The sequence below is a fragment of the Nelumbo nucifera genome, chromosome 3 (assembly GCF_055504915.1).
Source record: "Nelumbo nucifera cultivar China Antique chromosome 3, China Antique-T2T, whole genome shotgun sequence".
Classification (NCBI taxonomy): Eukaryota; Viridiplantae; Streptophyta; class Magnoliopsida; order Proteales; family Nelumbonaceae; genus Nelumbo; species Nelumbo nucifera.
In genome coordinates, this window is record NC_142651.1 from 17,696,639 (window position 1) to 17,722,855 (window position 26,217).

The window sequence follows — 26,217 nt, forward strand, 5'->3', positions numbered from 1 at the left end:
GAAGGCTGAAGCAAACAATGAGGCTCTGCGTTCTGATTTACCACACTAGATAAAAGCTTATGGGTTGATTGTATGCAGTGTAGAGGAGTGAAAAAAAGAAGCTCAAAACGCATAACCTGCCTAGACTGGTCTCCTACACTTGAGTATTGTTACTCTTTAAGTCTTAACCATACAATTGGGTAACGCCATATCTCTTCATTACATTTGTTTTATTTGATTTTTGGTACTCTTAATAAGAAATAAATGGGGACTTGGGTTCACTTGATCTGCACATTTTATCATCCATGTCCATGATGGAAACATCCATCATTGGGTTGTCCTTGTTTTTTGAATTAGGGCCAAAATCAGGGGGGGGGAGAGCTCGAATGGTATTCCACTATTCCAAACACTGACCTGTGTAAAAGAAATAAAACTATCTCATGACAATGGGAGGATCCATTTGGTTCACAATGAGAATTCGAATGAAAATCCCTTGATATCAGAATCAAAATGATTCATTCCAATAACCTGTTTGGTTCGAATAAGAAACAGAATCGAATTGGGAATCGGCAAGAATAAGATCTCATTCTCAAATCTCAAGAGACAAGTAAATGGTCATTGCAGTTGCAGATTCCAATCCCACCCAACCAAACGGTTGGAGTCAGAACGGGCCATTCCAATTCCAGACACCCTATTCCCGCAAACCTAACGGGCCCTGGCCCTGGGATACGTCACAGACCAATTAGGTCAGACCACGTGCAGGGACTCCGAAGTTGTATGATTAAGGCGGTGTGGCCGATAGACTATAGTCAGTCACACACAATTCTCTCCACTTGTCACTTAAATGTATGATTGCAAGGATTTCTGGACGAGATCCCTGTAAGACCCGACCTTACAAGTTACAACACAAGATTAGTATTTAGTAGTGGGTACTGGCCACTGGGCTGTGAAGAAAATCTAAGATTAGGCCCTTCAACTACAAAAAATAATGGCCCTACAACATTTGTGAAGTACCCCCTCTGTCACACCTCCTCACTCATTACAGACAAGGTAATCCATTTTCAAGCCAAGACTCTCAACTCTGCAGTTGCAGTAATAATATGCAGGTACTTTCTAACATTTGATTAAGAAGTTATAAAAACCCTCAGGCACTAAGCTAATTACATTTCAATTTCTGAAAACAAAGCAGGAAAACAAGAATGGGAGAGAGAGTAGCCATCCATCAATATTCAAATTGCCATGAGGTCACCAAAGTTGCGCATCAGAAAAATTGATCCCGCAAATAGCCCTGCAGCTCGCAACAGCTTCTGCAAGACATCGTTTGTGATTAACTATGGCAAATAAAATATCTAGACACAAAACAGTGTTTGGAATTCAGAGCTTCTAGGAAAATGACATGCAGGAAGAGACAAATGTGTACTGCGACTAATGGACTTTATAGTGCAAGCAAAATTGATGCAATGAACATACAGCAAAAATAAATAAATAATCATAAAAAATACAGCCACTGCAACCAAGGTCAATTTTACCTCAATTTGCAACAAACCCATGTATGGCTGGCTATCCACGTCCAGGTGGTTACTGAGAAATTGGAAGAAAAGGCCAAGGCTTCTTGGGACGTTTTAGGCAGACATATATACACAAAGCAGATGATTTTAGCATATCTTTAGAGAGTATTGCTTAAAGTTTGGATTGTAGCCCAGAAGCTGCAGGCTGCAGTATATCCCTACAACTCAGGACTTTGATGACCTCCATCCAGCCAGAATGGCCATTACCCAGTGCTCATCCTTTTTTTATAATTAACAGATATTCATTGATTTAAAAAAAAAAAAAAAAAAAAACTTGCTACAATATGCTAACAGCATACAGCTAAACAAAACAACACAAATTATATGAGAAATAGCAGGTTAGAACTCATTTCCCAAACCCAAAAAGGTCCCACTCTAAACCTTCTTTAGAAACCCCTTGGCAGGTTCATCACCCGCCTCATTTGCACAACACATCTAGGAAACCACAGTTGAGCATTTCATTTGATTCCCAAGAAAAAGGATCTCTCTAATACAATGCCTGAACTTCCAAGGTGCATCTTTACCTGAACATACTAAGAAACAACCACTTGGCACATCACCTCCACTATAATGTTGTTTAAATTACATGTAGCCACTTATTTCAAACCTTCCAGTTCTGCCCTTTCTGTAATACCATACCCCACTGACCTGAGTACCTGCGTACCTGAGTTTGATTCTTCCCTCAGAACCTATCACCACCCCTCGAATGCCGAGACACCTGGGTTACCCAATGATCTATGCACTCCAGGGTCTAGGGAGTGGTAGTCTGGCTACCCCCAGAAATTTCTCAAACAAGCTACCAACAGTAACAAACAACGGCCTCTAGTATGAGAACTAAACCAAAATCCAAAATGATATTATGTGAAAGCAAATATCCAAAATGTGGATTTCAGCCTGATTAAATTTCAAGTACTGGATTAATTAGGGTAGCTCTCATCGTGTCTTCTTCTCAATAGGCCTCTTCTTCTACAAAGGCCCAGATTTAAGATTCATGGGCCTCAACGCCCATGCTTGCAGGCCCCTTGAAACCCATGACAGCCCACAAACTTGGGCCCATTCTAGCAAACTTGGCTAGCTCAAGTGGAGCCTATAGTAAGATTCTCCAAATTAAATCAATCAAAATTTGATAAAGATTAAAAAAACTTTTAAATCTGGCATTCTTTCTTAACAACTATTTCCCTGTTTAATTACATTGTTAGAGAGATAAATAATACTGCAGACCTAAAGAGATTTGATGTTCATTATAAATATCATTGTGAACACTCTTTGAGAATTAATTGAAGTTTTTTGTAAAATTATATAGTTTTTACATGTCACGATTTGTTGGCGACTCCATTAGGAATATCTTTATCCTTTAGTATTTTATTAACAAGTTGCATAATATGGGTTAAACCTTTGTCACTTTGTCTCAAATTTATACTTATTTTCTTTGTTTGGACTTATGTTTCTTCCCATTGCAGATTTATCCCTTTAATTTTCTTTATTTCCTATTTATTTTTCACTAATTTCCACATCCGTATTCTTTATTTCCGTACTGCTTTTAAAATTTTCTTCTGAGAGCCACTTGAAGCATCTAATCTCATTTCGAATTTGCCAAACCACCACCCTACCATCAAAATTAAATTTCATCCAACCATCAATTGGGGGTGACCAAACCCCAAGGATTTTTGTTTCAAAGAGGAGGAGCCAGCTATTGCCACCCAGTTCTTGAAGAAATCTTCTAGTGCAAGACTTGATAAAAGTTTCAATATCTTCACCTAATATGCAACTCTTAGGGTTATGATGTCAATAGTTGTCTTCTTACTCTTCTATTTCTCCCCAAAATTTTAGTATATTTAAAAGAAAAAAAAAGTATTACAATCATAATAATGTACACAAGGAACTGTACGGTGGGAATATACACCATCCAGCCTTACATCTATTGATTTACAAAAAGAGTTCCTTTAGGAAAAAGGCATAGTTTCCTTTAAAACAAGCTATGCACACCATCCGAAGACAAAATCCTAGCCTTCAACTTAGCTGGTAGTGCATCTTCAGCCTCACAGTTATTTTCAAATATCCTCAAGTCCCTCTCTCCAAGTAGTCCAAAATACCACAAGAACAGTCCTCCACACAATAGTTCCTTCTTTACATAAGATAAATCTCAAACTAACAGAGGGATTGTGGTGGGGCTGTTCTCGGGCCCCATTGGAATGGGAGACTCCAGTACAGCTGAACTAAAGGCAGTGGTGTATGGGATACAAAAAGCTAAGGATCTGGGGGTGAGAGCTTGTTGTGGAAGGCAACTCCAAAGTGATTATAAGCTGGCTAAAGCAAAATGAAAGAACACCCTGGCTATTCAGAAATGACATCAAGAAGATTAAAAGCCTATCCAAGGACATGCAGTTATTAATTCAGTGGTCTCCAAGAGCAGCAAATGGATTTGCAGACCAGCTAGCTAAACAAGGGGCTAATAGGGATCACTGTTTTTGGGCTCAGTTGTAAGAATGAAAAATCAAATCTGATAGTTGGCATTTTAAGTTATAGTGGGGTAGCCACGGCTACTCATAACCTGTAATTTCCGTAATTTTCATTATGTTAATGGAATTTCCTTTCATTGATAAAAAAAAGCTTTGCAGCCTAATTCCAATTTGCCCAGGCCCATTACAGCCATATTGCTGTTGAGTGGGCCCAGCATCAATCATCCATCTTTATGGACGATCTGGGTTGCTGCCTTTCATTCATTCCCTTGTTTTCCTTTCTCCATAGTAAACTAATAGCTCCACCATATGTTCCAAATTATGACCTTCACTTTTTTTTTCTTTTCTCTGCAAATCAAATTCAACATAAAAAATGCTGTCCCTTAATCTTTTTGTAGGGGTGATCATTGCTAGCAAGTCCCAGAAGGCTTGGCCCACCTACACAGCAAATTTCTGGTCCCGGTCAAAGACTTTCTATGCAATCCCAGCCTAGATCAGGCCCATATGAGGCACACATATAAGATGAACCATGTATTGGTCTACGTTTCAGGCCTGGTGTGCAAACTGGACTAGGCCAGGTTTACATGAAGCCATACCAAGTGCCAGACCTGACCCATTATCTATTGGTCAGTTCTTTCCTTTATTATTTGATTTATCACCACATACATTCTCCATATTTCCTTGTCCCATCTAAGTTACATCTGTTCTACTTTAGTGCATGATAATTTCATGTTAGATCACTTTTAAGTTTGCTCGTTGCTACTCCAATGGTTCAACCAAGAAAAGAAGCTAATTTACAAAAGAACTATGGAAACCAGCTAAACTACCTAGATTTTTTGTATAAAAAAATCACCTAGGCAACACCAAAGTAAGCCAGGCACCTGGGTCCTAGACTCACCATAACCATTGCAACATACAGACACAAAACAAAAACAAAAACGAAAACAAAATAAAGACATAAATTTGAGGCTTGACACCCAGAACATTTTAAGGATTTCAAACTTGCAAAAGAAAATATCATACAATGTTGAGGAATATGAATATGGAAAAAAACCACAAATATGAATGGTTAAGACAGAAGGTGTATGTGAAAGATCTGACAGCAGAACACCAATGGTAACTGATCACATGACCAACATAAGATAATTCCAAGACAACATCCAAAGAACCATGTAGGATTCCATCAATATAATTCCAAGATGGAGAGATCCTGAAACACTAGAAGATACCAACTCCAATAAAGGAAGGGAGCCATTCTAATAAACAGCACATTATACTGGAGCTGAAGAAACTGGAAAGTACAGTTATTCACAACTTAACATTAAATGTTTAACACAGTCAGCAATGAATTTGCACAGTGAATAGAGATCCGGAGCTAGGTTGGGTAATATATTGTTTGGACAATGAAAGATTTCATCAGAACTCGTGTAAAAGATAATAAAATAAAAACCATTGAAGAATATGACCAACCTGTGGTTAACTAATGTTGCAAACAGTCTCCTAGAATTTCAAAGATGTGGTGAACTAGGCCACTAATCAGTGACCACTTATACTACTGATGCACTTCTAATTACCCGATTAGTTGATTACGCAACCAGCAGTAGCCAAAAACAAGCAAGGCCACCGGAGAGAATCCATTTTGAACTCTAACCTTGTACTCTATGCAACCACTGGCCTAGCAGCAGAGTATAAATCATTTCGAATTTATAATCCAACTGAATCTGTGAGTTCCCATCATTTGTTGGACATCTCCCTCTTCTATCAAAGGTCAATCTGCAGCCATAACAGTTCTGAGAAACAACTTAGGCTGACACAACCCATACAGCGTCCTATTTGCTAGGAACTGTTAACAGCACTAGACTATTCATTTGAGTCAAGGTGAAAGGTTCTGACCAATTTGGAGACTGGAAAATACTATAGACTTGGCTAGTTGTCTACATGATTTATGAATAGATCAATTTCTGTTCCATAACAGATTTCAGTTACCTCCCTTTTGCCGAATCAACCTCCACTAATGACTACTACTATAAATCTGGATGAATCACCTCCAATTATTCTTTCTTTTTCTGCTGTAAATGGTTCAAAGAAGCACGATTGTAACTGGTGGTTTGGTTCTAACAATTACATCAACAAAGAAATTACAGCTCGTTTAAACAGTAGACTTACGAGAACATAGGCACACTGGAAGCCACGCACAATAGAACATAGATGGCTATTGTGAACTCGGCATAAGCAATGATGAATATAAAACAATAAATGCCAAGACGACTTGTTGAGCAAGAGTGCACGAAAAATTCAGGTTAAACAGAAAATCTACAAATTAAAGAAACAAAAAAAAAGAGTAAAATAAAATGCTGTGGTGAATCCAAAAGCATAACCGAAGGCCGCGAAGGTTGCAAGAGCGAAGACGGCAATGCGTTAATATCGAATACATCAAACAAATTCTCCATCGATAAAATTCAATAGATGATCGGAGAAAAAAATAGGAGCGAAGATTACCATGTTTAAAGCCCATTTCTCTTCGTTCTGAACCTGCGAGTTCCAGAACTCCTTCAGCTTCTCCATGGAAATAGTAGAGTCCGCCATTGAAGAGGATCAGATTGTTTGTTGTGGCTTCTCTAGGGTTTGGGGTTTTGGCGGTTTTGTTTTTTTTTTTCCCTGAAGAAATGGAAAGGGAGAGTCTTCTTCTTTATATAGACACACAAGATGTGGGGCAGATGTTATAATACAGAAAGATCAGACGATTTTTAACCATCTGATCCTAGAGATCTATAGAACTGTCTTACACTGTTGAGTGTTGACTGCCAAATAAAATGCTTGGGCTAATTGGACCATTTGTTCAAGCTTAACTCTTGGCCCGTTTCCAACTTGACCTCTTAAATTTGGACTATCTCCAGGTCCAGGCCCACGGTGCCGCATCTCCTCCATAAGATTAAGAGCCTGATCGTGCGGTCGTGCCGTGCGCAAGCCCAGTTCGAGCGAACTCAGATCTCCTTAGCACAATCTCTTCCCACAACTCTACTCACAAGGCACTACATGCGCACATTGGGAATATCTCCCTTTCATTAATGGGATATGTTCCCAATACAAGGTGCTAATATCTTGTGGGTAGGAGATTCTGAGTGGCTCAAGCTCATGAAGTGGAGAAAAGGTCGTGATGGGATTTTTCACAAGAAAAAACTCTTCTGCATACACCTTCAAAGTGAGTGTCCGCCATCTGTCCCTTCGCACGCAATTAGGTTGTCCCGCGTGCGGGGCTAACGGGATGGCCGTTAGCTCTTAGCCCCAAAACTAGCCCAAAACCGAGTCAAACATTCTCGCGTGCTTGAGCTGCCGGTCCCCTGAACTCCATTCTTCCCCCCTCACTCGAGTTCTCCTTCTTCGGCACCGGCGACCGCTCCGGTCAGTTCACCTTGATCGGGTATTCTCCAACATTATTCTTAATGTGTATGAAATTTGGCTACACTTCATTCAGTTATCCAACGTAATACCAGCCGTCGAGGCACCGGGCTACACTTCATTCAGTCGGGCGAGCTGCTATTACTTCATTCAGTTACCAGAGCAGAACGCCATGACCACGCAAGCGTAATGCGAAGCTTCCAATTCTGCATAGAGAGAAGGAAGGAATAGATGGTCCAGCATCTTCAAAATCCTCTTCTCCGTCTCCGCTCTCTCTACCTTCTTCTTCAACGTAAGCGCTTCTTTATCCACAACCTCCATGGCGTAATAGCAGCTATCATCGCCAGCACTGGAGGTCCTGAGACGGCACAGGTAGACGCTCCCAATGTCGCCGCTCCCAATTCAGCGAACGAGCTTGAAATCCCTGAAAGTCAACCCGCTCTTGCAGCGGGAAATGGCAGAACATATAGCTTCCCACGCGAAGTCTGACAACCGGTGGGGCTTGAAGGTAAAGCTCTCAGGCGAGTAATAAGACGAAGTCTTGGCGGAGATTTCGAGAGCATCAAATGAAAGACGACTGATGCCACTGCAGCTATCGCTGCTCATCGAACTCTGGCTAGAATTTAGTGTCTCTGCTACACCGATTTCACCTTCTAAATCCCGCAAAAACTCGTACATTTTAGGATCAGAGACTCCACTTCACCTCTTCAAAGCTCTTCTGCGTACGTACGCTTGAAAGGTTCCTACTTCCTACACAACACTACATTGAGTTTCTAAGTTTCTTCTGAAAACGCTTTCAGCAATATATAAAGCATCACCTTCTTTTCCCCAAAGACTCAGAACGTAGCAAGCAGAAATGCAAGAAGCAACTACCAGTCAAGGAAGTAAAGAACAAAAGAACCTAATCTTTTCTCCACCAAGAATCTAAGGTCTCAAAAGAGAAAGAAAATTGAAAAAAGAAAGCTTCCAGAAAGCAAAGAAGGAAGAACGAATAACCGAGGATTTTACTAGTGTTTCTTTTGTACGATCTCCGCTGGTTCTCGAATCAGATACGAAGATGATCGTAGAAATCCGAGGATTATGACGCGGGAACAGGCTTCGATTCTTTGAGAGCTTGGAATCGTTGCTCCCCAAGTCCAAGTTCCCCTCTCTGAACAATTAAAAAAAAAAACAGTCCAGATTCGATTTTCCTCAACGAACCGTCAAAGGAGCTTCTCCTTCGCCATGAAAACACCTTGGAAGTTCTACTGACAGCTCCTTCCTTCTCCACCGAGAGGCAACATGCACCGTTCGAACCACCATTAAAGGACCATCAACTTCAACCCCTCGTCAGAGCACTGCTCGTTGGAGTCAAGGTGAACTGACCGGAGCGGTCGCCGGTGCCGGAGAAGGAGAACTCGGGTGAGGGGAGAAGAACGGGGTTCAGGGGACCGGCAGCCCAAGCACGCAGGAATGTTTGACTCGGTTTTGGGCTAGTTTTGGGGCTAACATGGCGGACGCTCGGCGTGTGGGGCGCAGATTTGAAGAAACTGGTACTACTAAGAGCCCATTTGGGCTTCTTCTTTGAGCCGCTACAAAGAAGCAAGATGGTTTCAAATAAGCTATTTCGAGTACTTCACTCAACAGTCAGAAAATGGCATTCGGAACACATGTTTCATGTTTGTACTCTGGATTTTTACCAAATGTAGCTTCTGCTATTTCTATGTGCCTATGTGGGGGGCATCTTGAAACACAAGAAGCTGCTGTGCGAACTGCGAAAGCCCTCCCAAACAGGTGTCAAATAAAACTAGTTTCACCGGAAAGTCAATTTTTTTGGGCTGAATGGAAGGAAGTATATCATTGTTTTCCATGTTTTGCACCAAACAAAGGTGTATAGGCTCTCTGTGTGGGACCCACATTGCAAAGCCAAGAGGCAAGAGCCACAGTGTGAATGTGAAACCCCTCCCTAACACAGACAGCTCAATCACCGCATAAGCCCCTCCCAAACGGGCTCTAATACTAAAAAGCAGTGAATTAGGAGTTCTATCAGCTGCATCAGGCCATCAGATACAGGGACCCCAACTAGGGACGTCATTGTCAATGGGTGGGGTTAAATGATAAATCCAGATTGACCTGCTCCTATTAGGGCCAAACATATTCGGCTTTAGGATCGGATTAGGGTTTTGATCATTCAACCAAAGTTGGATTCGGGTTTTGGCTGGCCTGCCCCGCTGGGCCATGATACGCTACATATATACAAAAGTATCCTTATAATTTTTAACTTCTAACTCTATAGCCTTAAAGTCCAAGATTTATTTACATGTTAATTTTGGTTTTCTTTTTTTTAATGGAAAAAATGACACTTCAGAATCTATAAAACAATTTTCTAATTTAAATTAATGGATTTTAAGTCTTCAAAATGTGTTGAAAAAAAATGCATTTGAAATGCTACAAGTCGGGTTGGCATCGGGGTCAAGTTTGGAAATAGAGTTTTTTTAAGCCGGGTTGGGCCATTGGAGGGTCGGGTTAGGGTTGAGGCAAACCTGACCCATTAACATCCCTAACCCCAGGGGCTCTGTTGAGCGTGAGACTACCTTTTTCTTGTTCTGGGACCTCTCTCTCTCTCTCTCTCTCGGGAGGTGGTCTTATAAGCTACAACTTTGGGTTGCCTTGGTGTGTTTAGTCGGTGGGTCTGCAACTTTTGATGCATCAAAATTTCAAAATTTAACTTTTGCTGCATCAAATTTTGTATCCAAGGCTCAGTTTGTAAGGGGTACTACCGTAGAAATACAAATATATACAGTACAAAACCTTACATTTTATAATATTTTGTATGTATTTATATTATACATATTTGTATTTACTCCTTCAGAGACTAGTTATATACAGTGCAAAACCTTACATTTTGTATTATTTTGTACTGTAAAATATTTGTATTTGCACTCCTTCCAAACGGAGCCCAACTTTGCAGTTGCAGAAATCAAACCGATACGCTCCATTTCCATGTATATTGTATTGAAGCCGAAGTGCTAGAGTTGGAAACTTGGAATTACGTTGCCGTTGGTATGCTCCTCCGACACCCGCGCATCGTTTCGCTCCCACCTCTTTTTTCAATTGCTTACGTGGTGCTATATTTGTAATGAAATCTTTGAATTTAGTTTTCAACGGCATTCACATTTGAATTGAACCCACCAGCCTCATCGTCGAAAACAAAACCCATTCAGATATCCCCCCGCTTCTCGTTCTCAATAAAATTCCAGAAAATGGTACAAGATTCAGTTTTTGAACATCTTCAGTTCTTCACTATTTGAATTGTTAAGGGCATTGGATCGGAACTCAAATCTTTGAGAGCTCAGGTCAATGCCAGATCACATCCCACGGTCCCCAACCTCCATGAAGTTTCATCAAGGTTCCTGAAACCTGACAACTGGCGAAGTTTTGTCTTTTCCATTCATGATTCTTCACCATGACAATAATGGTGCTACTAGAAGTAATTTTCGTGTTTGCACGGTTAGTTTCAGTTTCACACCCCCTCCCAGTCCCCCAATATATATCAAAACATCATTAATCCATTCTACCCTCGTGACCCCATCATCCACCTTACGCAGAAAGCAAAACTGTACTATAATACAATACCCATGGGCCATGCCAATAGGTGTATAAAGAGTTTTAAGTCCCAACACCAAACAGCATCCACATGATTCACAAAATACAAGATGCAGAGTTGAAGACTATCGCAAGCATTAAAGACTTGTATAATTTTCCATTAACAAGATCATCAAGTTGGTGTAAATTCAAGTTTTATACAAGTTAGGCTTATCATAGTTCTCTAATTCCGGCTATCAACAGGGCTGCCACGCACATACAAATTTTTAAAGGTAAATCAAGACACCCTCTCATCTCATCGTCAACTCCTATCTAGTGTCAAAAAAAAAAAAATCCAAAGTTAAAATTCCTGACTACCCCTTTTCTCCCCATTATATCAAAATTCAAAAAACAGTAGCATCCGCACCTGACAAACAGAACTTCGCACAGAAATAGCTGCTTGGTTCACCCACATTTAGCGGCTAACTCTTCCATTGGCATTCTGATCCACTCTTTGATAACCATCTCCACTGCGACCATAAGAGACCCACCCTCGCCCTGAAAACTCACCCCGATTTCCAAACTCAATTCTCCCATAGCCACGGTTGCCACCATAATTCCCACGGCCCCTGAAATTGTCATTTCTAAACCCACCTCTTCCTGGAGGGAACCGACTGCCCCTTCCACCACCACTTCCACTGCCAACTGCAAGAACCAGCGACGCTGTAAGTCTCAATAGCAACAAGTGTGGTGAGCCTGAAAAGCTTACATTGGGGAAACTGCTCAAGATATTTTAACTTGCCTCGAGTTGTAGTTCTCTTCTCCTCAACAAAAGCTTGACGCCCCCCAATCATGATAGGTGAAGCCTGAAAAGTTTACACGAACATACCAGAAATAGATAATGGAAGCAGAATAAACAAATGAAAATGATGACAGAATTGAAGCTTCTTTTAACTCTATAAATACTATGCCAAACCCATAGATTAGTGTTGCACCACCCTCTGCAGCACAAGGTCGGTGATGCCTTTGATAAGAAACTGCAGTAACAGGAGGGGAGAGTCCCTTTGATAAGGAATGTTACACCCTGGTAAAGAGGCCCAACTCTGAAGGCTTCTGTTATTTGCATTATTAAGACCATTGAATGTAGGACATAAAAGGTCCTCGGTTAAATTAAATCAACATGTTATTGGTGATGTTTTCTCAAGTTTTGACTGAGATTTGGGTCTAAGGGAAACTGAGATTTCTCAGCCGTTTGATTTAATTAAAATCCTTGGTGGTGTGTTCTTGGATCCACTTAAATATGATGGCTGAATTTGGACCCTCTCCCCTTGCAGATCCTTCTCTTGTGTTTCTTTCTTCAAAAGGCCTTAGATTATCTTTTGCCCACGTTGAAGTCGTTTCTAGTGAAATGTTTTTGGGGGAGACCCACTCCTAGAGTAGGAGCTTTCAATTGGGAGGTCTACCATGAGAAAATTAATACTTGTGACTTGCTACAGAAAAGGAGATCTTATTCCTGCCCATCTCCTCATTGGTGTGTTGTCGACAACAAATGGTGTGTTGTCGACAACAAAGCAAATGGTGAATCTTGCCTCACTCACTAATCTCCTGTCTATTCGCTAAAGGCATTTGGGATTGGTTGGTTGCTTTATTTGGTTGCAAGTTGATTCTTCCATCCAACATGGCAAGCTTCTTTGCTTCTACTTCTACAAAAGAAGAGAGGTAGAGCCATGTGGAGAACCTAAGAATTGCAGTAACATGGATACCATGGGAGGAGAGGAAATTTTAAAGAGAGACAGGAGCAAGGAGGCATCGATCTGATGTATAACCATTACAGTGGTTCACTGGCTAAAACTCCTGGAGCTGTTCTTGGACCCGGTCCAACCCGCTTTAAACTGAAATTAAATCAAATCAGACCTATAATCAATCTGAAGGGCAAAATGGTAATTCAAGGAAAACTTTAAGGGCCACACAATTCAGCCAAGTTGAAAGGGATTTGAACAGAAGAAAGACAAATAGAAGGGTCAAGGAACACCTGTGAAGTAGATTTCTACAAGACAAAAACCGATGGGATGTGTGTGTGTGAGAGAGAGAGAGAGAGAGAAAACAAATAGTTGAGCAACTCCGTTCCCAAAATAGGAGGGGGAATCTTATGCAGAGGCTACAGAAATCAAGATAGCTAACCACATCAAAAGGCCTCTTGGAAAAGGCATATGGAAATCTTATCATCCATCTGAAGTCCACCAGTCAGACATTTAAAAGAAACAAAAAAGACAACTATTTTGAATTATAAAACATAAACACAAGTGCAGAGTCTATACCTCAATTGCACTCTGCATGGAACTCAACAGCTCAAATTCAACAAAACCAAAACAGAATCCTTGGTTCTGCACAGAAAATAAGCATATATATTATGTTAGCAAATTCTATGTTGGAGTAGTAAACACTAAACAAAGACACAAAAATATCCAAAACAAACCTTATTACTTCTAACTTGGATACCATTTGGCTTAATTGGCCCAAATTTTTTGAACACCTCCTCCAGTTGTTCAGGCATGGCATTCAAAGGCAAGCTCCGGATATAAATTGAGTGACCTTCAACTATAACAAAATGAGACAATAATTAGAGGAACAAGATATAAAGATACATATACATACATAACCTAACAGATGCAAGGATGACATTAGCACTTGAGAATGAAAACAGTAAAACATCTTTAAGTAGACCATCAAGAATATTTTAAGAGAAGCAAGTAGGCATGTGAATGTATGTACCATACAATACATGAATACGCAATTACGCATGTATACACCTATTTATGCACATATTCTTGGAAGAAACCACCAGCTCCTTTAACATGTACCCTGAATCTTTACCAGATAAGTTCATTTTCCCTCTTTATCACCTATTATGACTAACCCATGCATGCACTAATTTTGAATTCAATGATTTCTATCCATACTAGTATTACCACTCATTTCTGATAATATAACCTAAATTATAAATTAGTTAAATAATGATAAATAATTGTTGAAAAGAAATATAATAAATTAACATTCTGACAATAGATATAGTACTGCACACATGTATACAAGTCAAATCAGTGCCTGACACGATCATATTTCAGAAAATGGATGTCCATTTCACCAAAAAGAAAGGATAGATTACAATCTGTTATAATAAATGTTTCCACATGTTATAAGTATAATGATTAAGAATTGAGATTGTGTTATATCAAGGAAAAGCAGACAAGTAGATACCTTCCTCGGGAGCATTGCTACTATCAGAAGCTACATTGACACTAGGAGCTGATGCTTCAGGATCTAGAGCAGGTGCTGCAGACCCATACGACTGTTGATCAGTGTTTGCGGGTGCTTCCCTTACACTATTAGTAGCTACATAAACCATTGTGGTAGATGCAGTACTTCCCTTTGTAAACTTTACCTTTACCAAATTTCCACATGTTAATTCAAGAAATCATGAAATATTTGGTTCAATAATTAGCATAAAAAATATATCTTCATTGCACAAAACTCACAATTGATGCATAAGACTTCTTAGGAGCATCCTCTGGGACTGTAGGAGTTGATTCAGGTGGTGGACCAGCTTCATTCTGACTTGAATGTTCTGGTGCCTCAACCATAATCTCTACTTCAACATCTGATCCTTCCTCATTGCCAGATGAATTACAAACCTCCTTACCATTATTGAGATCCTCTTCTGTGTGAGAAGTTGTAGGGTACAGCACAGGACGATCAGGAACATGAGTGGGTTCTGGAAACAAAAGTAAGAGTAAAGCTAAAAGCCTCTAAAAGAAATTTCAAAAGAAAGAAAAACAGAAAAAAACACAGTAATAATAAAATAATAAAAATATCAAAAACAACAGCCACAGCAACAACAATAATAAAGCAAACCTGGTTCCTGTGTCAAGGATGATGCTGAAGCACCTACACCAACATCATTAACAGACACAGGGTTGATCGCCTGTGCTTCATTTTGATCAACAAACCTAAATACATCATTCAGAACAAAATAACCCTTTTCTTGTGGAGCTAGAAAGAACAATTGGGTGAACTTCTTTCTCACATTATCCTTCCCAGTAAGACACCCCGTTACCAGGACAATCACACCGTCCTTGTAGGAGTCTTGTGCATCTACCGTCTCTATCTCTGCCTTATAGTCCTTGTAATCCAAGGAGAGGACCTTGTCATTGATGGCCTGTTCCAAGATTAAATACAAGCTTATTTCATCAGGCCGATGATAAACCATATTAAATTCAAGCTTACTAGTACTATATTAACAAAATTTGAGGAAATATGAAAACCAAAGTTTAATGCCTTTCTGGACAAAAATGTTGATATCATTGCAGCATAGTGAAAAGCCAGTAAGCCACAAAGGTTTTATTAATTCAAGCAGAGACATTAACAATAGGAATACATATGGACAAAAGATAGGTCTGTAGAAATGGCAATCATTAATAAAACCTTTGTGGCTTACTGGCTTTTCACTATGCTGCAATGATATCAACATTTTTGTGCTTTGTTATTCTGATAAATCAAGCACTTCAGTACTGAACATGGATCACATCAAACTACACCATAATTCCAACCATAGTTGTCAAGAAAACACCTAGGCAATGCCTAGGTGCCAATACGGCAACACCCCCATGGAAGGTCACCTCACTTCAGTGCCTAGCCTTTTTTTAAAGGCGTGTTTTTTTTTTCATTTTCTAAGATTATAATAATATAAATATTATTACACAAAATTGAATAATTTGTGGGTTTATATACTCGTTACTTCAAAACCTGAACCAAAAAGCAAGGAGAAACTTCTTTTCCTAGGGAAAAACAGGAGCTCACTCGTAATCCCTATATTTTCTGAATTTTCTTTTCTTTTTTTCTTTTTTTCTCATGAATATGTTGATTTTCTATATTTTGATATGAAGTTACTTGATGAAATTTATTCGAAAAAAACATTGCCTAGACTCAACTTGGCGCCTTCAAAACCATGACTCCAACATCCAACAAGTGATAATATTGGCATGCCTTTATCTTGGGAGCTAAACAAGTAATAACTAAGAAAGATAAGTAAGTCAGGATCAATGTTTCAAGGAATTGTGTCAAACATGGCACCCTACCCTTGAACTGTTGTTAGAGGTGTGCAAGGCAAGACAATGTGCTACACTAACAACTTGATCAACTCAACACATATGAGGCAACTATACATAGTGAGTCGACTACTTTTATCAACCTGATTACTTCTTCTTTTTTCTTTTTTCAAATTAACACCATCCCTTTATTTATGTTATTTTTGCTTTATCCACCAAAATCTGGAAATATGGTGTCTTTTTTGTTGGGAGTTGGTTGTTTCTGCTACCCCACCCCATCAAAAAAGAAGTAAAAGTAAAAATGAATAACTTGTAATTTGCAATACAACCCCTAATTTATTTCCAAATTTATATAAATAAATTGTTTCAAGTTAGTTGCAAGATTTTAAAAGGTAGATGGCTGAGGCTGAGGCCACTGATCCTGAAAAGGTAACGTGCCATATAGGCCTCAAAGTCTATGTAGATATTATGCATGTATAAGACTATGAGTGTTTGTGTGTGTGTGTAAGACCAAACTTATGTGAATTTTTCTTGCATATTTTGGAATATCATTTATCTATTTGATAGCCAATTTGTAAATTTATTATTCTTCAGTATATGCCTTTAAGTAACTCCTACTTTTTGGAACTTCTTTTTTATGATTTATTTTATATTTACAATCTTCCCTATTTCCATTAATTGATTTACTAGTTAAAGAAAATAATATATCCCATTTAGTCATTTACTTCACTAATATGTTCTAATTTATTTTTTGAAAGAAACTATAAATGCTCTCCAAATGATTTTATTGCAACTCCTTAACCGGCACTAAATAGGTAGTAACCTAGTTGACAAGCCAATGCCTAGGCGGCAAGGCACCCTTTAATGGTCACCTTGCCCAAATCTCTACATATTTATATATAAAACACCACATAATATTTTTACATTTTGTTTTATATTATTAATAATATTACAATAAATAAGTATACTAATTATTATAGTTTCTTTTTATTATTTTTTATTTGTTTTAGTTCAACCAACACAAAATTATTGACAGTCTTGAAAGAACTTGAAGATTTTATCCAATTAGAACACAAGAGCAACCAATAAGACTTCTTCCTCTTCCTAGGACAAAAGCAAGGGCCTGACTACTAAATTTCCTATACATTCTTTTCATTCTTCTTTTTCTTCTCATAAATATGTTGAATTTCTATACTTTGATATGGGGTTTATGCTTATTTCATGAAGATCATGGTAATTTATAGTTTAAGATTATTGATTATTACCATTAAACCTAGGGTACCCTAGAATTTATATTTTTTATTTTAAAAAACTCATTGCTTAGGTGTCCTGCCTATGAAGCTAGGCAACAAGGTAGAGGTGTAAACCGGGCCGAGCTGGGCTGGGGGTTTCAGGTCCACGGGACAGCATGGCCCAACCTGCGGCACGACAAGGCCTACGACAAGCTGAGTGCAGCCTGTTCAAGAAAACAAGCCATTGGGGCCCTTGGGTGACCCCCCGAACGGCTAGTTTCAGCTTTTTTAAAAGATACCCCCTTAATCAACAACTATAAGCCTATAAATAGTTTATATAGGGGGTATTTATGTATTTTGCCTTCGGGGGAAGAAAAAGACAATAATGCCCCACCAACAACTATATCCTATAATATAACAACTAGTTTGGGACTTTGAAGGCATTTGAGTAAAATGATAAATGGCTTTATAATGACCAAAATACCCCTCCAAACAATTAAAAAACAGCTAATTTTTAGGGTATTTTGGGCAACTAAATTATTTTCAACTCCTATAAGTAGCCCTATCATCCACCATTCTCATCACACCAATTCAGCAATTCTCTTCTCAATTCTCATACTCTCTCAATCGCTCATTTCATTCTATCAATAGTGTCAAACACTCATACACTTAGCAATTTAGGAGGCTTTGGCCTTTGAGGCTTCGACCATTGAAATCAAGTTGAGATTTTGAACCGGTAATCCGACCATCCAGGTAAGTGCAATTAAATTAATTTTTATTTTTTTAGAATTAAAAACTGGTTGGCTCTTCATCCCGAAACCAATTCCCCAACAGTAAGTTCACTAACCCGATTTGGAAAGTATTTAGAATTGAGGAGGTTGAGGGGAAGGGAAAAAGAACCGTTTGCCAAAAATGTAAGATTGACTCAATGTTTTAAAAGCGGCAAAGCGCAAGGCACAAAAATAAGCGCAAGGGCCAATTTGCACCTGAGGCGCACGCCTTTTTAAGCAAGGTGCAAAATTACAAAAAAAAAGTCAAAAAATTCAAAAAAAAACATAAAAAAAGTCAAAAAATACTAAACATAATGTCAATAAAAATATATAACCTTAAATTTTAAAATAAATGTTTTAAAAAACCTATTATCTAAAATTAAAATACACAAACATAACATGTAAAGTGTATTCAAATGAAAATTTAAAAATAAAAACAAACATATAAAGCATTTTCAAGCATGTAAAACCCACAATCTCTTTTTCTCCTTAATTACATTGCTTCAAGTAACTAATGTGATGTAAAACATATTGCATTCTTGATTCTATGAGTCGCCTTTGTACCACGCCTCTCGAGGCAAGCCCAAAAAAGTCTATGTTAGGGTTTGAAATTCTTATTTCTCACATAAAAAGTAATGATTTTATAACTTTCATTGCCTTTTAAGAAGATATTTTATTGCAATGAATGAATGAACAACATTAGCAAATAGGGGGTTCTCGGAGCTCCGGCAATGAAAGTTATAAAATCATTATTTTTTATGTGAGAAATAAGAATTTCAGACCCTAACGTAGACTTGTTTGGTCTTGCCTTGAGGGGCATGGTAGGGGGTCCAGGGGCAGAGCTCCCAACCCATCCGTTAGACTCAAAAAAAAAGCAAAAAGCACAAAATTTTAAAAAGGCGCATGCTTGGGCTGAGGTGTCAGGCGCATCAAGCATGCGCCTTTTGAAAGGGGTGCGGCTAGGACCTAGGCAAGGTGCATACCCCAAAATGCGCCTCGCCTGTGTGCCTAGGTGCGCCTTTTAAATCACTGGATTGACTTTAGCTTCAGTAGCAAGGGTGGTACTAGCCACTTGGGCAGACATTTGCTCTTCCATGAGAAACAAGAAAAAGACATCTACTTTAAAGATTTGTTGGATGCTAAGGATAAATTACAAGACCATGAGGGCATGACACTACTACACCTGAGGAAGCAGATGATTGAAGTCAAGGAGATGAAGTAGTTTTTTCAATTTTATTTAAATTATTTGTTATTTTTTCAACAATGTAATTTTTATTTTCAATTTGTAAATTTTTTATATTTTAAATGAAATAAAATTCGTATTTTTCCAATTTGTTTCCAATGGAAGGTTAAGTATTTTAGTTTTACTTAGAAAAAAATTAAAAAAAATAACAAAATAACAAAAAAAAACAACAAAAAACAATATGGGCCTTTCTGAACCGGTTCGGCCCAGACCTGTGGCATGGCATGGCACAGCACAGGCCCACATGGACTCGAGTCGTGGACCATGGGTCGTGATGGGCCAACCCCCCAAATTATCCCAAGGGAGGGAGGCACGGCCCGACTCAGTCCACGTGCCGGCACGGCCCAATTTACACCTCTACAACAAGATGGCCCCTATCACATTGCTTCACCTTGGTACCTTGAAAACTATGGGTAGTAAAACACTTAAGAGTGCTATTAAATTACCATATACACATATTGAGGCCTTAGCCTTGAGGCCTTATCAAATATCAATTTAACCATGTTTTATTTGGTGGGAAAAAATGAGGCCTTAGCCTCAACAACTTGAGGCTAGAAGCTACAAGGCATATGCATCTTGCTACATGAGGCATATGCCTCAATATAAGGTATGTAAGGTTATAGAGGAAAGGTGATTTGGACATGCCTCACCCTCCTAGCCTTTTAAAACTAGGATTTGTTGTTAGACTGTTACACTTTTACTTTGGCTTTCAAAAAAATGTTACACTATTACTTCTAAGTATAAAATACATATTTTTCATGTTAGTGTAATTCCTAGTGCAATCTATTTTGAATAGTAGTTACCTTGACAACAATGTCCCATGTATAGAAACAAGTCAACATTTCAGCCAAGAAAGGATTGAATATATTATACTTATACATATCAATTATAATTTATATTTATGTGTTATTTAGATATTTTCCATTTGCAGCCTACTCTAGGAAAGTTATTTTATATAAGAATTAATATCATTTGGGGAACATGGTGCAAAAGCCAACCCTATGCAAGATAAAGTTTGTTGACTAGAGTTTGAGTTTATTCATTTCAACTGCATGATCATAGTTCTGCTTGAAGTTGGCCAAAGTTCAGAGTTAGTGGCACATCATATATTCATATCCTGCCTAGCATTAAACATGTGCCTGTCTAGGTTGCATATCAAAGCCAAACAGAATAAGCAATATCCTATTGGTACATTATGTAATCTTTACTTCTTCTCAAAAAAAAAATGAAATATCCTATTGGTACACTATGTAATCTTTTGTTTTGAAGGCGTTATGTAATCTTTTTAAATATACATAAAATGTTGGTTTCCATCACATAGAACACAAACCACAGAAACTCATTGCTTCGGATTTTTATCAGAAGATCACATCTTGAATAAGTAGCAGCCACTCATCAAGACAAATCCAGCCAGCTTCTCACTGTCAAAGGTACAGGTAGCAAAATTATAAGTGAACATCTGGCTTGGCTAACAAAAGATTCTTTATCGTAGAACCATGTGGTTTTAATGGAATCAGAAGATTTCGATTTCCCCATGCATCCTTTGACAAAATATTCTTTATCAGAAAACCAGGTTGTTTTAATGAATAATCAGAAATAGTATGTCTTCTTTATGCATCCTTTACTGCTCTAGCAAATATGGATGCAACTTGGGTGGGCTTGGGTTGGGCTTTTGTCAAAATTTGAATGAGCCCAGCCCAAAGGCCCAAGTCTGAAATAGTGTAAAATGCTAACTCGGGCCAAACCTGAATTGCATCCCTATTCCCTACTAGCAAAGGTCCAAGAATAATAGTTTTACAAAAAGATTATACACCTTGATCTATCATAGAAATATCATACTGCAATACCAAGAAAGTCACCTGCATTGTTGTGACCGATGACATTGTACCATTTGGTTCTGGCCTGCTGAACACGCTAGAATCCTGATAAAATCTGTAAACTAACTCTGGCGAGTGATGAAGAATGAGGTAATACTGCTCCACAAAGGCATTTCCAACCACTTGAGCACTGGGAGCATGAGCTGGACTTGCTGTCTGCATTGCCATCCCTGCAGAACAGTCCACGTCTCACGAATAGGACTTCATAATTGGGTTTTTCTTTCTTTTTTGTGTGTGTATGTGTTAGGGAGGGTAACAATTGTGCAGTCAAGGTACATGACCAACACCAACCCACCAAACAAAAAATGTAATAATAAATGATGCAGGGAGGGTGTCAAATAAACGGCAAAGAAAAGTTAATTAACAATCAAACCAAAGAGCAGGACATAGTATTCATCAAAAAAAAAAGAGCAGGACCTGGACTAAAAAAAGCTCCATAATATCCAGGAGAAAACTTTTGAGAAGCTAAAGCACCAAAACCACAATATGATTCAAGAGAAACAGTAAAACAGCAGTAGCTTTTAAAATACAAAAGAAATGAGAGCAGAATAACTCCCGATATGAAAGAGAGAGAAAGTAAACAATACAAATTAAAATCTAATAGACAGTATTTGCACTATTGATGTTGTGAGATATAGGAATAATCAAAGTATCAAACTACACCAGAACATAAGTGCTTCAAGCAAATAACATAATTCTTATCCGTGACAAAATTGAAGTTCAATTAGTACTTGAAAATATCAACAAGGAACCACTATCAAACATTACACTTGAAATCTGGGCCTAAAAAATTGGGGCATTATTAAAGTAACTTAGGTTCAGTTTGGAAAGGGTACAAATACAAATATGTACAGTGCAAATACATACAAAATACAAGATTTTGCACTCTACATATTTATATTTGTACTCCTTCCAAACTGAACCTTAGTTAAAAAGGCCAGAGAACTTAAAAAGGAGGCATGCGTTATAAGAATATAAAACAATATGGAATCAAAACTTTAATAATAAGTTAATAACAAACTAAAGAAATATGGAATCAAATCTTTAATAAAAAGTTAATAACAAACTAAAGAAAAACCCTTTATTAAAAGTATTCCTATGATGAGTGCACGTAATTGTAAAAAAAGATGCTATAAAACCAAAACCTAATAACAAACTCATACAATTCCGAGATCCAAAAAAAAAAGGAAAAAAGAAAAGAAAAGGTACCTACAAGTAGATTCAACACTATGAGAAAATAATGAAACTTTAGCTCAAATCGTATCCATTATTGATGATTAAAGGATGATGAGTATTCTCATCCAAGGAAAATGTACAAAGTACAAACCGTAAGTAAACCGGAAAAGAAAAAAAAAAAAAAAAACCAAAAACCTAATACTTTAAGAAGCCTAAAAAACTGGGTAGGTAGTGGAGGTAAGGCAAATCCATTCACCTAAATCAAACCTTACATATTAATGAGACATGAGAATACAGAGAATGACCCAAAATTCCAAGCCCAGTAGATGAACTCCATGATCCCCGAAAAAACTTGTCAGGAAAAATAATTAACCTACTTAAAAACAAGAAAATAATAAATAGTTCAAATCCACCAAACAGAAAACAAGCAAGTGAACGAAAATCGACAATTGTACGTAAATAACCTGTCAAACGAAAAATACACCTTCTCCGATCGAACCCACAAAAAAAAGTAATTAAGTAAAAGTACCCACCCAATATAAGAAGACAACTGAACTTCGGAATAGAAACCTTATCATCTTAACTGAAATAATAACAACCCGAAAACAAAAAACATGATTCAAAGAGTCCAAAGCAGCAGTGACTCGAAAAACAGAAAGAATAAAAATAAAAAAATAAAATCTACCTACATAAAGTTTGGTAATCAATACATGCACTTGAGCTATTCAGTAAATAACAGACGAGCATAAGAAAAAAAAAAACTAAAAACAGTAGAAAATACCTCTTATTGGATCGATTGGACTCTCCGAATGATAAACAAGAGAGATGCAGAGAGCGAGAGGAAGAGGAAGAGGGAGACGGAGAAAATGTGCGCGTGTAATTGTTTATCAGAGCACAGAAAGCGAGGGAGAGTAAAGGTGAAGCTGAGCGGTTAGAGACTTAGCACACGACGAAAGGAAGGAAGCAAGAAGAAAGAAAGGGAGAAATTCCTTCAGATCTTAAAAAAAAATAAAAGGGAAGCTAGGAAGGCTCGTAGTCGGGATTTTATTCAATTTGTGGAGGGTAGTTTCGTCATCATAGAATGAACTAGTCGAGGACTCGAGGAATCGAGTCTCAGTACAATTCCAATAAACAAGAGGCTTTTTTGGAATGCAACAGCCGACGTGGCACGAAGGGTATTAACTTAAGTATGTAAACATTTCATTTCAGCGTGCATTAGGAACATCTCAGTGGGAGATGCTCCTAAATCTTAATACACGGTTGGGATATGTTATTGGGCGTAGATATTCTCAATTAAATACGAGTAATCTGATGGAGTATATGATCATGATGTTGCAATGCATCTCTACCGTCCGTTTTGTCTCTGGACTCTGGTCAACTCCTAAGACAAAGGGTCTGTTTGATTTACAGTCAGAACTAAAATCCCTCTGAATATGTATGGTTGAGATTGAAATTGGAAACAGAATGAGATTTGGTTGGAATGAATTTCAATTCTTAAGGCTCAGATTAGAAGTACAGATACAAATATGTAGAATGTAAAATCTTGTAGTTTGTATTATTTTTTATGTATTTGCACTATATATATTTGTAATTGTATTCCTTAGACTCAGTTTGAAAGGAGTACAACTACAAATATATAGAATGCAAAATCTTATATTTTGTATTATTTTATATGTATTTGCATTTATACTCTTTTCAAACTAAACTTAAGGGAGGAAGAATGAATAGCCATTCCCTCAAATAGAGGAATGCCATTCCACCAAAATTGGGAATGGAATTTTGATTCCGCCTAATCAATCAGTTGAAATTGGAATAGCATATTCGAGACCTCTATCCCGGCAAAGCCAACCGACCCTAAGAATTGGCCCTAGACAGCAATAAGCACTACCTAAGAAGCAACGGAGGTACCCAGCCTTACTCGTGGTAAAACCTCTACAAAGCCAAACATCTAATGCCATAGCATCTAAGTTAAATATATTGTTGTGAAAAAAGATCCAGCCTTTATTTTTTCAATTTTTTTTTTCTTGTGGTGGAGGGGTTTCAAATTTGGGTATTACATAGTGAACTTTATAGGGGGTCGGGCTGTGGAAAGAACAAGGTGCAAGTGAGGTTCCGTGGCGTTTAAAATTTCGATATGATATGCCCGCATCAGATGCATCTTTTAGTATATAATACACTTATTCTAAGGCGTTTTTAACAAACCTTTTTTCTAATAACTAAAATACAAAAATAGGCTCCTTTAAAGTTTCAAAAATAAATAAAAAGAAAAGAACAAGATTCAAAATATCGATACACCCCTTTTAACTTCTTTTTGAGAGGATGCCAAATGATCACCTCAACCATTCAGTCATCCGAATGAATAAGATTTTCTAAAGCAAAAAAGCATTACGTTTAGAGCATGGCATCCAGCAGCACATCAAAAGACATTTACTCATCAATTCAACTAGTAAATATTCCCAAATTGTTGCTGAATGTCATGCTCTCATCATGTTTGAATGCTTTATAGCTTTTTAGCTTTCGGGAGAACTGGGCTCTGGGCTCAAATTTCAAACATCTCATAGACATACCATCCATTGCAAACCAATCATCCACTCAAAGAAAGATGCAAATTGGTGGCTATAAGTAGAGATTTTCACTGTTGCGCCAAACCCCATATAGAATTGACCCTATATCCAGACCACAAATCACAACCATATTTGTAATGCAACAAAATCTAACTTAAAAGATTGAATGGCTTATTCCATTTTACCTCTCCTAACCCTCCAGCCCACCCTTGCACCAAACCCTCACATATCAAACATCAGAGATATTCGCTTTTTTTTTGGTGGTCAAGGAAGGAATACATGTCAAGATTTTCTCATATATAACTTGATGTTAACTGGGCAATTGCTTTGATGTGCTTTGCTGGGATTCTAGTTAAAGTCAAATCACATATCTATTTCAAAGATGGGGCATGTTTTTCGAATCGCCATTGACCCAGATGGTTAGATCGTTTGACTCGGGAATCGTTCAGGCAACCGGTTCTGTTTTATTCTAAATTCGGTCTCTGGTCAAAAGCCATTGAATCAGTTAATGGCTTATTGACCTAGGGGGTTGAAAGGCCTTTTTTTTTGTCAGAATAGGCCATCTGTTCAAACCAAACGTTAAAACCATCGACCCCAAAACCAGTGGCCAGAACGGTTCCATTTCCAGGTCATTTTTTAAAGCCATGGGATAGGGCATGGTTGAGCTTTTTTCTAGTTTTTGAAAGGTCCAGATTGAAGCCCACACCCTGGTTGCAATTCTTTAACTTTTTGGCACCTGATTTTACACTCCAATGCTGATTCCAATGGGTATTCAATAAATGGACCTAATTTGTGATATCATTTGTAGGTTAATGACGAGAGAGTCCTTTGTTGGCCCAATGACATAAAGTCAGTTCAGTCTCTTAACTTGGATTTTTAACGAGTTAAAGAATTTAGGCTGTATTTGGTTTGAAGAAAAAGGTAAGGAAATGTTGAGGAACCTTTATAAACTTTGTATGGATTTCTTTTCCTTTTTCTATATTTTCCTTCAAACCAAATATAACCTTATTGGCAATGCATCTAAATAAAGCATTTTCAAAATCTATATCTTCTTATACATTAAAATGTAATGTGCCAAGTTGGCACTTTTGTACTTGTTGTTTCTTGTCAAACATAATTATCTTTTTTTCTTACCTTTTTTTGAATTTTCTAAATTTATAATTGAACAAAATAACTCAAGTAGCCAATCACTTTTAAGACCTTTAGATCTCAGCTTCTCACCATTAACTCCATTCCCATGAACTCTTTATTAATTATCCCATTAACTCTCTCCTTAAATAA

At 37.9% G+C, this 26,217-nt stretch overlaps 2 protein-coding genes across 4 annotated transcripts; both read right to left on the bottom strand.

Moving 5' to 3' along the window:
* Positions 1-926: 926 nt before the first annotated feature.
* TOM5 (mitochondrial import receptor subunit TOM5-like protein) lies at positions 927-6,697 on the bottom strand. Its single transcript, XM_010261823.2, has 2 exons — positions 6,506-6,697; positions 927-1,286 (listed from the first exon to the last, which is right to left on the bottom strand). Exons 1-2 carry the CDS (start codon positions 6,590-6,592, stop codon positions 1,209-1,211), a joined length of 165 nt encoding a protein of 54 aa, XP_010260125.1. The 5' UTR covers positions 6,593-6,697; the 3' UTR covers positions 927-1,208.
* Positions 6,698-11,123: 4,426 nt separating this feature from the next.
* On the bottom strand, positions 11,124-24,403 carry LOC104599332 (nuclear transport factor 2). Of its 3 annotated transcripts, XM_010261845.3 has the most exons (10): positions 23,154-24,402; positions 21,179-21,366; positions 14,882-15,185; positions 14,506-14,741; positions 14,228-14,411; positions 13,446-13,567; positions 13,288-13,353; positions 11,772-11,835; positions 11,397-11,674; positions 11,124-11,302 (listed from the first exon to the last, which is right to left on the bottom strand). In XM_010261845.3, exons 2-9 carry the CDS (start codon positions 21,362-21,364, stop codon positions 11,445-11,447), a joined length of 1,392 nt encoding a protein of 463 aa, XP_010260147.2. In that variant the 5' UTR covers positions 21,365-21,366; positions 23,154-24,402; the 3' UTR covers positions 11,124-11,302; positions 11,397-11,444. The 3 variants fall into 3 exon arrangements, with proteins under 3 accessions (XP_010260147.2, XP_010260138.2, XP_019053849.2); XM_010261836.3 differs by having other exon boundaries at positions 11,124-11,674; XM_019198304.2 differs by lacking the exons at positions 11,124-11,302; positions 11,397-11,674; positions 11,772-11,835 and adding an exon at positions 12,182-12,861 and having other exon boundaries at positions 23,154-24,403.
* Between the last annotated feature and the right edge of the window lie 1,814 nt (positions 24,404-26,217).